This window comes from Mus caroli, unplaced genomic scaffold (assembly GCF_978045245.1).
Source record: "Mus caroli unplaced genomic scaffold, Mus_caroli_1 scaffold_14, whole genome shotgun sequence".
NCBI lineage: Eukaryota > Metazoa > Chordata > Mammalia > Rodentia > Muridae > Mus > Mus caroli.
The window spans coordinates 10,767,369-10,780,841 of NW_028227269.1; the positions used below are offsets into that span (position 1 = coordinate 10,767,369).

The 13,473-nt window shown below is 41.6% G+C and overlaps 1 protein-coding gene across 4 annotated transcripts in view; it reads left to right on the forward strand.

Moving 5' to 3' along the window:
* Nbas (NBAS subunit of NRZ tethering complex) overlaps nucleotides 1-13,473 on the forward strand; it is a 301,235-nt gene that overhangs the window by 235,582 nt on the left and 52,180 nt on the right. For all 4 annotated transcript variants that reach the window (XM_029484416.1, XM_021178925.2, XM_029484417.1 and 1 more), the window contains exons 46-47: nucleotides 3,576-3,778; nucleotides 5,323-5,412. In XM_029484416.1, the coding sequence (XP_029340276.1) occupies nucleotides 3,576-3,778; nucleotides 5,323-5,412 (293 nt within the window). The remainder of the gene's footprint in view (nucleotides 1-3,575; nucleotides 3,779-5,322; nucleotides 5,413-13,473) is intronic.

Here is a 13,473-nt window from a genome sequence, read left to right on the forward strand (position 1 = left end):
GAACTGGGTGTTGGTTTGCCTCTCAGTGTAAACACCTCATTTAAAAGATAGTGGGGCCCAATGAGCTAGCTCAGCAGGTAAAGATGCTTGCTGAGGGGCCCAGTGAGGCGAGTCTGATCCCTTTCCTGAGACTCACATGGTACAAAGAGAGAACCAAGTCCCCCAGCTTGTCCTCTGACTTCCACATGTACACTGGGGTGCACATATACATGCAGAAAAACATTCTAGAAGAGTCTAATGAAAATTGATGATGAGCTGAATTCAAAAGTTGGCCTGTTTGACTTTATAATTCAGTGTCTGTTCAGCCATCTATTGGACACTACAAATAATGGCATGAACAGCAGCAGATAAGCTACCACGGGAGCAAACTGTCTTTGCCAATGCTCATTCCTTCCCAGCATTTGTTATTCCTTAACTTAAGTTATAAGATCTGGGGTAAAGCTCCAACATATTACAAGGACACATGCTCCACTATGTTCATAGCAGCCTTATTTATAATAGTCAGGAGCTGGAAAGAACCCAGATGTCCCTCAACAGAGGAATGGATACAGAAAATGTGGTACATTTACACAATGGAGTACTATGCAGCTATTAAAAATGATGAAATTATGAAATTCTTAGGCAAGTGGATGGAACTAGAAAATATCATCCTGAGTGAGCTAACCCCAATCACAAAAGAACACACATGGTATGCACTCACTGATAAGTAGATATTATCCCAAAACTCCAAATACCCAAGATCCAATTCACAGACCACATGAAGCTCAAGAAGAAGGAAAGACCAAAGTGTGGGTGCTTTGGTCCTTTTTAGAAGGGGTAACAAAATAATCACAGGAGCAAATAATGGAGACAAAATGAGGAGCAGAGACTGAAGGAAGAGCCATCTAGAGACTGCCCCACCTTGGGACCAATCCCATATATAGTAACCAAACGCAGACATTATTGTGAATGCCAAGAAGTGCATGCTGACACGAGCCTGGTATAACTGTCTCCTGAGAGGCTCTGTCAGAGCCTGACAAATACTGAGGTGGATGCTCACAGCCAACCTTTGGACTGAACAAGGGTCCCCAATGGAGGAGTTAGAGAAAGGACTGAAGGAGCTGAAGAGGTTTCCAAGCCCATAGGAAGAACAACAATGTCAACCAACCAGAGATTTCAGGGTCTAAACTACCAACCAAGGATAACATATTGGGGGGACCCATGGCTCCAGCAATATATGAAGCAGAGGATGGCTTTGTTGGGCATCAATGACAGAAGAGGTCCTTGGTCGCATGAAGGTGTGATGCCCCAGTGTAGGGGAATGTGAGGGTGGGAACACACCCTCATAGAAGCAGGAGGAGGGGGGTTGGGATAGAGGGTTTTGGGGAGGGATATCTAGGAAAGGGGATAACACTTGAAATATAAATATTCAATAAAAAATACAAAAAAAAAAAAAAAAAAGCCGGGAGTGGTGGCACAGGCCTTTAATCCCAGCACTCAGAAGGCAGAGGTAGGCAGATTTCTGAGTTCGAGGCTAGCCTGGTCTACAAAGTTAGTTCCAGGACAGCCAGGGCTATATAAAGAAACCCTGTCTCGAAAAAAAAACAAAAAAAGAAAAAAAAATCTGGGATAAAATTTGAATCTTCAAGTAAAAATGATTTCCATGCTTTAGTATAAAAATTTATACATCCTTGTTGGCCTTTCAATTGTACATACGATATTAAAATCATAAAATTGGAGTTTTTCTCTTGATAACAAATGTCCTTCAGTGGATAGCATGGTGTATGTGAATTCAAGGGGGCTTTTAACAAGGATACCTGCTCATTTCACCTTAGCATCTAATGTGCCATCTTGTCCTTTGTGTCCAAGTACCACTCAGTCTTACCAGCTCCTATGGGACACCCTGTGGCTCCTTAATTGAACAACAGTTTCTTTCTTTAGACACTTTGAGCCAGTTGTAGTTGCACATGCCTTTAAAAAAATTAATCTTTTATTTATTTTTTTGTTTGTTTATTAGATATTTCCTTCATGTACATTTCAAATGCTATCACCAAAGCCCCCTATATCCTCCCCCCGCCCTGCTCCCCAACCCACCCACTCCCGCTTCCTGGCCCTGGCATTCCCCTGTACTGGGGCATATAATCTTTGCAAGACCAAGGGCCTCTCCTCCCATTGATGGCTGACTAGGCCATCTTCTGCTACATATGCAACTAGAGACTCAACTCTGGTGGGTACTGGTTAGTTCATATTGTTGTTCCTCCTATAGGGCTGCAGAGCCCTTTAGCTCCTTGGTTACTTTCTCTAGCTTCTTCATTAGGGGCCCTGTGTTCCATCCAATAGATGACTGTGAGTATCCACTTCTGTATTGGCTTGAATCGACAAATGGGACCTCATAAAATTGCAAAGCTTCTGTAAGGCAAAAGATAATGTCAATAATACAAAAAGGCCACCAACAGATTGGGAAAAGATCTTAACCTATCCTAAATCAGATAGGGCACATGCTTTTTAATCCTAGCACTTGGGAATTTGAGGCAAGCAGATCTCTGAATTCAAGGCCAGTCAGGTCTACTTAAAGACTTCCAGGACAGTCAGAGCTACAAAGTAAGATTGTGTAAAAATATCCCCCAAGCCTCCAAAAAGAAAAAGATATTTTCATAACGAAGGCTGAAATAACATTTAGCCTGTAAATTTGCCCCATTAATTTCATATTTATATTTTAACCCTCCAAACCTAAAGATTAGTGTGAATTTAGTAAATAGCCTTCACTTCTTCCACATGTTCAGATTTCATGTGGAAGTTTTAAAACGTGGAGCATTATGTTTGAGGATACCAGGGAAACAACACTGCAGCTAGAAAGCAGTGTTGTTATCCAGTGGCTGCCTGTGGTTGGGTGTGGCCTTGAGGTATGCTGGGAACCACAGCTATGGCAGACGTCCTCAGTTATTTCCTGTAGTGTTGGTTCTTATGGGTGTGTTTACAGAGAAGCAATATAGCTTGGGTGGAGAGTGATTCCTAGGCCCTACTCTTAGCTCCTGTCCTTTGTGGCAGTGTGACTTTTAGGCGTGCTATGAGGGTCTTTGCACCTCAGTTTATTTTTGGATGAGATGGGACTAATTAAAAGTACTTATAGGGTTATTGTTGCAAATATTTAATTAAACACCACATGTGTAACACCTGGGATTACATAATTATTGTTCAAAACGTTGTAGTGATGATTATGCTTTAGAAACATTTCAGTTCACACTCCTGTCCTGTGCCTGACCTGGCACTGCCAACAGCCTGACGTTTATGTCATCCCTTGTATTGTTCACAGTGCCCTCTGGTCACAAGGCCTTCTTGTCCTTGTTGTCATTTTACAGAGGCTGAAGTTTCCCATCACAACAGCCAACTGTACTAATAAATGGTAAAGCAAATATTCACCTGTCAATCTAGGTGGATTTTGAGTCTAAGGTCTTGGTAGCTAATTCATATTCCTTCATGTGTTGTTTATGATAGGAATGTATTTAGTTTGTAGACCATGCAAATATCTTCTGTGTGTAGAGACACATTTAATTCCCTGGTAAAATTTAGGTGTTGATTTTTTTTTTTTTCTTCAGGAAATACTCCAGAAATACAGTTACCTCTACGATCTGTCACGATCAGAAAAGGAGAAAGTTCATGACCAAGCTGTGGCCATGTGTTTAGATGGCCAACCTCTAAGGATGATTCAGCAGCTGCTAGAAGTGGCCATTGGTCCTGTCAACATCTCTCCCAAGGATATAGTGCATACTGCAATCACTCAAATAATTTCTGCATTGAGGTAAGCTATAAAGTACCCATTACAGAAGACCTAAGGGCAGTACTTTTCCAACAGTCATACCCACCGCAGAGTCATTATGAAGCTACATTATCCCCAGGCATGTAGAAGTATGCCATAGTTTCAAATACTTTACAAACCTGAGAGATTACTTTTACAGTGTTCAAACTTCTTAAGCCTTAAGATGTCTTGAGAAGGGAGAACATGAGTATGTGTCCTCATTAGTATTGTGTTAATAACGTACTATAAAGCCAATTCCTGGTTGGACTCTTTCACTTCTACGCATTATCAAGAAGCAGGAGAAAGGGCAAATTACAAGTGGATCAGGTAGCCAAGAGCCAGCTTGCCCTGTGCCTTCAGTGTGTCTGCTTAGTGTCCGCCTTATCTAATTCCTTTTCTTGGAAGCAGTGAGAAATGGAGCCCAAGCAGTGCTTTTGATGAACTCAAGTCATGACTGGAAGTTAGTGATAAACTCTCCTGGGCTGTCTTACCTTACGCCATGAGTGATGTAAGCTTGGCGGCAGAGAAGGTCTTGCCTCTTGTCCCACATGGGCACACTAGAGCACCTTGAGCAAGCCGGTTGGGAAGGAGGAAAGTGAAGCTAAGGAATAATGAGGCATCTCCCACTTTCCTGTGAATAATGTAATTAGGCTAAGAGACTTAGTTGTATTTAATTTATTCTCCTTTTAAGAATTCTTTGTAATTCTTTATTGCTCTTGAGGAACTTTTTGATTAAATGCATGTCAGTTTGTGAAGCTAAACTGAAATCAAATGAGCCTTTATCAGTTTAATTACCCTAGCCTCATACAGTTTTCACACTAATGCTCCGAGGTACCTAGCAATTTTATGCAGAGACAGACAAAATGCGGCAGCACTTCATTTTAGAAATAAAAATTCCACATTAATAAAGCTTTGTTCTATTAGCCTGTTATGATTTCTCTGCTGTTGCTTATGAGAACACCTCATTTTTAAGTGATAACAGATATTTATTTGCCATATTTTATACCTTTTTGTTTATTTACCATTTCTTAACCAGAGAAAGCTCACAAAATAAACACTGGAAACACTAGTGCCTTTGTGGCATTTCTGCTACTGGAGACTTGGCTCTGATCACGTCTGAATGATCAGGCTGATTCTAAAGGCAGTGGACTGAAGACATTTGACCAACGTCAATGTATTGCTTGCAGCTATAGAAGGCTCAGGAATATGGAGAGGTGAACTGCTTTGCTCTCAGAGCCAAGGACACTTTTGGGCATGGCCTTTGTATATTGTATCCTTTAAGTTAAGTTCAGTAGGCATAGGAAGAAAATGACAAAGGCCTAAAAGTAACTGATTGTAGCAGGTGGTTTAAATCTGAAGATATTCTGAAAACATGTAAAATTTCTTTTTCTTGTGTTGTACTTTGGAAATTTGCTAGAGTTCTAGAGTTGTGAGCGAGCACCTCACCATGCCATAATCCAATGGGTTCCCTGAGTGTATCAGTGGAAAGTGTATTTCTGAGGCTCAACTGACCTCTTCTGACTCAATTATTCTCTTTCTTATCACAGTGGTGGCAGTGCTGATCTTTGTGGGTCACGTGACCCCCTCCAGGTCCTAGAAGGTGTTGTTGGGGCAGTCCGCACCAGTGTGGACAATGGGTAAGACCAGGGCATCTAGTCCACCTATATTGAATGGCTTTCCTTGTGTTTTTGTTGCTTTACTATTGCTATGAAGAGACACCACGACCAAGGTGGCTTATAAAAGAAAGCATTTCATTGCTTACAGTTTTAGAGGGCGAGTCCATGACCATTATGACAAGGAGCATGGCACCAGGCAAGTAAACAGGCATGGTGCTAGAACAGTGGTTGAGAGTTTACATTTAATTTGAAGTCAGAGGAAAAGAGTGAGCTAGACTAGGCTTTGTACTGTGTTTTGAAACCTCAAACCCACCCCCAGTGACATACTTTGACCAACAAAGCCATACCTCCTAATCTTTCCCAAAACAGTTTCACCAACTGAGGACCAAGAATTCAATTATATGGGGCCTATCGAGGCCACTTAAACCACTATATTCTACTCCCTTGTACTCATAGGGTTCTGGCCATATCATAATGCAAAACACATTCAGTTAAACTTAAGAAGTACCCATTATCTTTCATAGTTTCCACAGTATTTAAAAGTCTAAAGTCTCTTCTGAGACTCAAGGCATGAGTCTTTGAAACCTCAAAGACTACCCCCGAGACACACTTCTTCAACAGGGCCACACCTTCTAATGCTTCCCCAACAGTTCTACCATTTAGGAATGAAGCATTCAAATATGAACCTATGAAGAGAGGTTCTCATTCAAACCACCACAGCCACTTAACAGGTATGCAAGTCATTGGAGTTTAGAGCAGTCTTTGTTCTAGCTGATGTCCATGTCAGTCCTGACTAGCCTCTCCTCAGCTAGCTAGTTTCCATTGAAAATAATAGTGAGGAGAGGTTTAGGAACTCCCCACTTGGTACTGAGTAAGAAAATGCCGTTTTCCCAATTATTATTCAAGTACTCATATGTTGTATATGGTTTCAATAGAGATACATAAGCACTGTGTATTCTACTCTATTGACCCATTGTAACACTTCCCTCTCAGGGTGGTTATACTGACTGCATGTTCTGTTGCTGCCTTCAGGATATAAATGCTCACCAGGACCATAGAACCAGGCTCTGCTTGACTGTGACTCCTGGCTTAGCGTGCAGATGCCATGTGTCTTCATGAGATACAGTATATCTTGTAGATAACAGTGTGGATCTTCATCAGCTCCATTTTGCCCCAGGTTTGAGAGCATACAGGATAAGCTGCTGATGAATATGAGAAATTATTGTAAGCAGGACTCTCTGTTTCCTCTGCCTCTTACTTTGTATAGGTGCTAAAGACCCTTTGCTTGTAGATCTTAAGTGCAGCAGTGCCTAATTCCAATCCTCATTATAAAGAGATACGTGTTTAGTCTGTGTGATTACTGTGTTCTGCTCTAGTAAGTCATAGGGATGAGAATTAACTTCTAAGCCCAGGGATCTCAGTTCTGCCAAGAAGACGAGCTTGCACAGAGCCCCAGTAACTGCTACAGAGTGGGAAGTACCATGTTGGAAGTACGAGTGACGAGATAGGGCAGAGTGGGAAATGCAATGGGTTACGGGCCACAGGCCTTGCCTCTGAACTGAATCTGTTATGAGCAGAGGATGTTGTAGCTGGCACACTGTGCATGGACACTGCAGGTGCGTGTGGTGGAACAGGTGGAGGTGCTGCCTATGGTGCACTGAGGTACCTTCTAGGCATTCCACACAGCAGCTGCCATCCCTGTCCCAGTCCCCAGGGAATGTGTCAGCCTCCAGCTTCTCTCAAGTGGGCTTGACTCTGGATCCTGGCCTATTAAGCCTCTCTCTGCTACTGTATAGGCCACTTCCAGTAACTCCCAGAATCTTGTGCACCTAGGAGCCATCTCACAGTTAGAAGACAATGCTTTTCCCTATGAATTTCTAGCCAGATATACCAAAGTATACACCCTGGGTCTTTGGAATACAGGTTATTTATATTTCAAGCTTCAAAAAAGACTTTAGGGAGTACAGGAGCAGAACAAGATATTCCTTTTCATTCCAGAGACAGAATAACAAAGGGTTCTTGAGAAAAGCTTCAGTGGATTTTTCTCTTCTCGAAAAAAAGCAAGAGAAGAATAAAGATCACATTGCAACTTCTGTTCCCAGCAGGTATGCTTCAGTCAGTGTAGCTTCTCTTTGCTTGATTTTCCATTCCCCAGGTACCTGGCAGAGTCCCACAGGGAAGTCAGAGTTTATGTTCTCAAGAGCTGCAGGCAGAATACCTGAAGGAACGTTGAGTGCCTGCCCTGGTAAAGCTTTGCTGTCTGGTCACTCAGTTTTCTATCTGACCCATATGTTGCCTGCCTAGGTGTTGTGCCAGGCCCTCTCTGCCTTTCCTCTTCCTCCTTTTAGGCAGGCATTCATGAGTTCCAACAGTGTAAGTCTGATGTCCTCTCTCCTGAGTGTCCATAGTGAATAAGCCTGATCATGCACATTGTCAGCCATCGCACACATGCAGGGATATCCATTGCACACACATTTATATTTGTATGCTATTGGATATACATGTATACTATTTCAATATTTCTGCCAGGGAAACTTCAGAGATGATTAAGAATTGAAGTATGTATGAAATAGCCGTCAAGTGTTTTTTTTTTTTTTTTTTTTTAAGATTTATTTATTTATTATATGTAAGTACACTGTAGCTGTCTTCAGAAACACCAGAAGAGGGCATCGGATCCCATTACACATGGTTGTGAGCCACCATGTGGTTTCTGGGATTTGAACTCAGGACCTCCGGAAGAGCAGTCATTGCTTTTAACCATCAAGCCATCTCTCTAGCCCTACCAAGTGTTTTTTGCATGGCCGTTACTTTTCAGGTGTTTTGCTTTGTTTCATTTTCTTAAGACAAGGTTACAGGAATTCCAGGATAGACACAACCTCCCTACACCCCCAGGGTGATCTTCAATATCTTTCTGTTCCTCATGCCTATGCTTCCCAGGTGCTAGGATTACAGGTCTGCTCTACTGTGGAACTAAGAACTATAGCTGTTCTCAGTATATAACACATGCTGTACCAGCATGAACACTTGCTTATGCTAGAACAAGTGTCATTTGCTTTGTAATGGCAGTGGGCCTCTCCTAGGCACCTATTTCTTCTGGGCTGATTTCAAATCCAATGAACATACAGCACTCAAACAAAATTAGTGGAGCCCTTAACCGCCTAACCAGATATGGCTCTGTACACTGGTCTGACAAGAGTTTTGATGGTTTGAGGATGCAGTCTTATCACGAAGGGAAACACTGGAGAGAGCAGCTTATAGCTGAGACAGCATGAGTGTGAACCTGCTTGCTCACACCTGGGCAGAGAAGGAAGCAGAGATCAGGTAGGAAGCAAAGTCATGAGGTAGGAAGCAGAACCAGGTTCTAAATGCCTGCCCTGAGTCACATTCCTCCATTGAGGGTCCACCTCCAAATGTTCTATAACCTCCCAAAAAGGTATCCTCCATCCAGGTATATTGGAGAGAAGATGGAGTTCATGAGTAGTTGTCAAACTAATGCCTTCCTAAGAGTTTTTTAAAATATACCTTAATTGTAATGTTTGTTAATTTACACTTCTTGTATTACTACAATGACACTAGTGTGGTATGCTTTCATACATGTTCTAAATGTCTCTTGCTCCTTACCAGTTATTATGGTAAAGATAAGGCATTCTCCTGGAAAAGCCCATTCACCATGGTACAGGAAGTATATAATGTGTATGGCCCCATCCACCACTGAGACACAGGACTCTTTGGAGTGTGATCAGTTAAGTCCCACCCTGTTATCTCCTCGCTCACAAGAACTTGCTCCTTTCTTCTTCCTTTGCTGGCATTAGACAGGTAGACCTTGTGAACTCCCACCTAACTGTGAAGTAATAGAAATATACAAGCTTGCTAGCCTGGCTTCTGAAGAGAAGAATTGGTACAGAATTGGTACCAAATTTCAGGATTGACTTACATTTTAAGATGTACTCAAAGAGCTGTCACACACAACACAGAGTTGTATTGGTATCCTCCAATCTTTAAAACTTTTAAAATGTTGTTAATTAAAATATAATTATATCATATCTCCCCTTCTCTTTCCATTCTCCAACCAGTCTCATGGCACCGTTGGTCCCTCTCAAACTTATGGCTTCTTTTTATTTTACTGTTACTATTACATATCTAAATACATAAATACATAAATGCAGTGTGCTGACTCTTTATATTGCTTGTGTGTATGATTAAAGAGCCGACCACTTAATATTGTATGACCTGTTAAGGGCCTCATCCCTGAGGAAGACTAAGTCTCCCAATCTCAGCAGTCATTAGTTATCTATAATTCTTTATGAACCACCCCACCTCTCCATTAGCATGTCTCTTGTTGTCATTGTTCAGGTCCTTTTAGGCACATTGTTGACACAGCTATATTGCTGCAGTATCCTGGGTGTGGCTTCCCTGACATTTCTAGCAGACATAGTCTCACAGAAGACTTACTATGCCTCTGGTTCTCAGAATCGTTCACTTCCACCCTCTGGTCTTTGAACCTTAGGTGTAGTGGCTGTGTTATAACTGTATCTGTTGGGGCTGGATACATCAGTTGTTCTGTGTATTTTAAGCAGCTCTTGTTTTCTGTGATGATCTCTATCTGTTACTAAGGGAAGCTTCTTTGATTCCTGGTGAGAACTATATTCCTCTGTTGGTGTGTGGATGTAAAGTACTTAGTATGTAGTTAAGAATTGCACTGTGGGCTGGGTATGGTGGCGCACGCCTTTAATCCCAGCACTTGGGAGGCAGAGCCAGGTGGACTTCTTAGTTCGAGGCCAGCCTGTTCTACAGAGCGAGTTCCAGGACAGCCAGGGCTACACAGAGAAACCCTATCTCAAAAAAAAAAAAAAAAAAAAGATTTGCACTATGTAATAAAGGACTATATATGTAGACAGACAGACAGACACACATACAGAGAGAGAGAGAGAGAGAGAGAGAGAGAGAGAGAGAGAGAGAGAGAGAGACATGTGTTTGATTACTGTTACGCACACACTCCCTTTCTGAACTACCTAACCTCTTCAATGTGTCCTCCCTTATACAAATCATTTACCCCAGAATCATGTCTTTTGTGATTAAGAAGTTAAACCAGTGCCTTTGTGATCATAGATTTGGAACTAGGCACTGGAGCCTGGGAGTCTCATGAGTGGGGACATAGAGGAAAATGCCTTCCCTCATCCAGAATCCATCAGTAGTCAGTAGTTCAGCAGGCAAGTAGGGCCCCATTAGTCCCTCCCTGATCCATGATTTGGCAGGCCCAAGGTAAGCAGCCATAGCCACTGTGAGATCATGATCATTTGTTCAGTCATTCCCAGAAGGTGGCATTTGAGCTCTTCTCCTAGTCTTTGGCTCTTCCTTTCTTTCCTACCTCTCTTTGTGAATACACTGTGAGACTTAAAGGAAATTGTATCAATATCCTGATGAGGGCAGAGCACTAATTGTCATTCTAATTTAGCACCTTGAATAGCCATATATCTGTAAATTTGTCACCTTTTGCACAGATAAGCTTCTCTGGTCAAAACTAAGAATTGCACCTGTTCATGGGTATATGACAAATATACAAGTATTTAGAAGGCACCTTGGTACCAGGATAAGCTAAACAAGAGTTAAGATCTAGAGACCAAGGCCTTTTAGCCATGGGCTGCCAATAAGGTTCTTATTACCATAAACCTGAAACTGCTAGAGAAAACAGTAGGAGGTACTCGTTAAGATACAGGCATAGGTGAAGGCTTTTAAAGCAGGACTCTGTCCTCTCAGGAAACTAGGCCAGCAACTGGCAAATAGGAGCTCATGAAACTGTAAAGCTTCTGTACAGCTTATGAAACTCTGGTCTGAGTGAAGAGGCAGAGGGTAGAATGGGGGAAGCTTCCCAGGTCCTCCCTCTGCCTGGGGATTGACATCTAAGATAAACAGAGTCCCCAAAACAAAGCAAGAAAACAACCCAAACAAAAAATGAGCTACAGAGAATGCCCCAAAGTGATTTGAATGGCTGACACTTAAGAATGTAAGAGATTCCATCTCACACTCATCAATAAATCAATTGACAGTAAGTGCTAGCAAGGAAGTGAGGGAAAGGGGACTACTGTTCAGTCACTGTTACCCCCATGGGTGTTGACTCTTGTCGACAGTTTGGAACTTTGCAGATCCCCCAAAGAGCTAAGAGTAGAAGCTATCAGGAAGTCTAGTGAGGCCCCTCATGAGCATATGCCCCATGGACTTTATGCGAGTCACACTCTTCCACATTTCTTGCTGCTGTTGTCACAATAGCTAGGAAATTTTAAAAGCCTACATGTCTAGTGACAGATGAATGGATAGTGAAAATACTGTACATATGTGCAGTGGAAGTTTATTCAGATATAAAAAAGTGAAATTATGTAATTTTCAGATAAGTGGATAAAACTGAAAGAAATATGGTGAGTGAGACTACATGGGCACAGAAAGACATATACTGCATGTGTTGGATACTTACAAGTTTTGATAAGGGAAGCCCCAGAAGATCTCAAACAATATAAGTTATTGTCATGCACCTTGTTCATTAGGTAGAACTAGTTAATGAGACCTATTGCTAAGATCCCACATACCTTAATTATAAGTGAGATAAATGGAGCTGGAACCAAATTGGCTCTGTATTGCCTAGTCTTCATGGTACTGAAATGTACCATGCAAGTTCTTCGGGAAGAAAAGGTGCCACTGACTTTACTCAGCTGCGAGCCTGCCAGGCAAGATATGCCCTTTGGCTCAATAATGCTGTGACTCTTACGGGGTAACCAACTGCTCTCTGGATATGAGTGCCATCTAGTTTTTAAAGATGCAGAAAGGGACTGTTCTAATGTCCATACATATGTGCATGTGTGCGTGCACGCTCCTGAGAGAGAGAGAGAGAGAGAGAGAGAGAGAGAGAGAGAGAGAGAGAGAATTTTATTTGGAAGCATTGGAATGCAAGCTAATTCTACATCATTTGGGTTGCCTGCTGGCCTTCAGTATAAAGAATTGGGGAAAGCATCTTTGGTTCTCTTCAGGAGTTCAAGTTCTATAATATTTATATTCATAAGAAATATGAAAGTTCTTATATTTTACATATTTGAATAGTTTTCTTTTCCGCATCCTCAAACAAGAATAAATGTTTTGATTATTATATCATTTAAAAATATTTTGATACCGTATTCAGTATTCTTTAACTACTTAAATTTAAATATGGCTAATTTTATATGTATATGTTATGCTGGATAATTTTATGTCAACTTGACACAATCTAAAGTTATCTCAGAGTAGGAAACTTCAATAAAAATTCCTCTTTAGGCAACCCTGTAGGAGGACCAGCAGTCTCAATTAGTCTGGACCCCTGAGATCTCTCAAACACTGGACCACCAAACAGGCAACATACACCAGCTGATATGAGGCCACCAACACACATACAGCAGAGGACTCCTGGGTCTGTGTTCATTCAGAGATGATGAATATGGAATGTGAAAGAAAGAAAAAGAGAAAGAGAAAGAGAAAGAGAAAGAAAGAAAGAAAGAAAAGGAAGGAAGGAAGGAAGGAAGGAAGGAAGGAAGGAAGGAAGGAAGAAAAGAGAAAGAAAGAAAGAAAGAAAAGAAAGAAGGAAAGAAAGAAAGAAAGAAAGAAAGAAAGAAAGAAAGAAAGAAAGAAAGACAGACAAGACAAACTGGACTGTAGGCAAGCCTGTAGGACACTTTCTTAATTAGTTATTGATGTGGGAGGGCCCAGGCCATGTGAGTGGTGCCATTACTGGATTGGTAGACATGGTCTATAAGAAAGCTTGCTGAGCAAGCCTCAGATAGCAAGCCAGTAATCAGCACCCCTCTATGGCCTCTGCATTAGCTTTGACCTCCAGGTTTTTGCCCTTTTCAAGTTTCTGCCCCAACTTCTTTCAATGATGGGCTATGATGTGAAAATATAAGGCAAATAAACCCTTTGTTTCCCAAGTTTCTTTTGGACATGGTGTTTCATCGCAGCAACAGTGACCCTAACTAAGACATGTGTCATTAAGAAGCTGAAAACCACTTTTCCAAAGAGTATTTCTTTTATAGTCTAAAAACCTTGTCTTGATTCAATTACTTT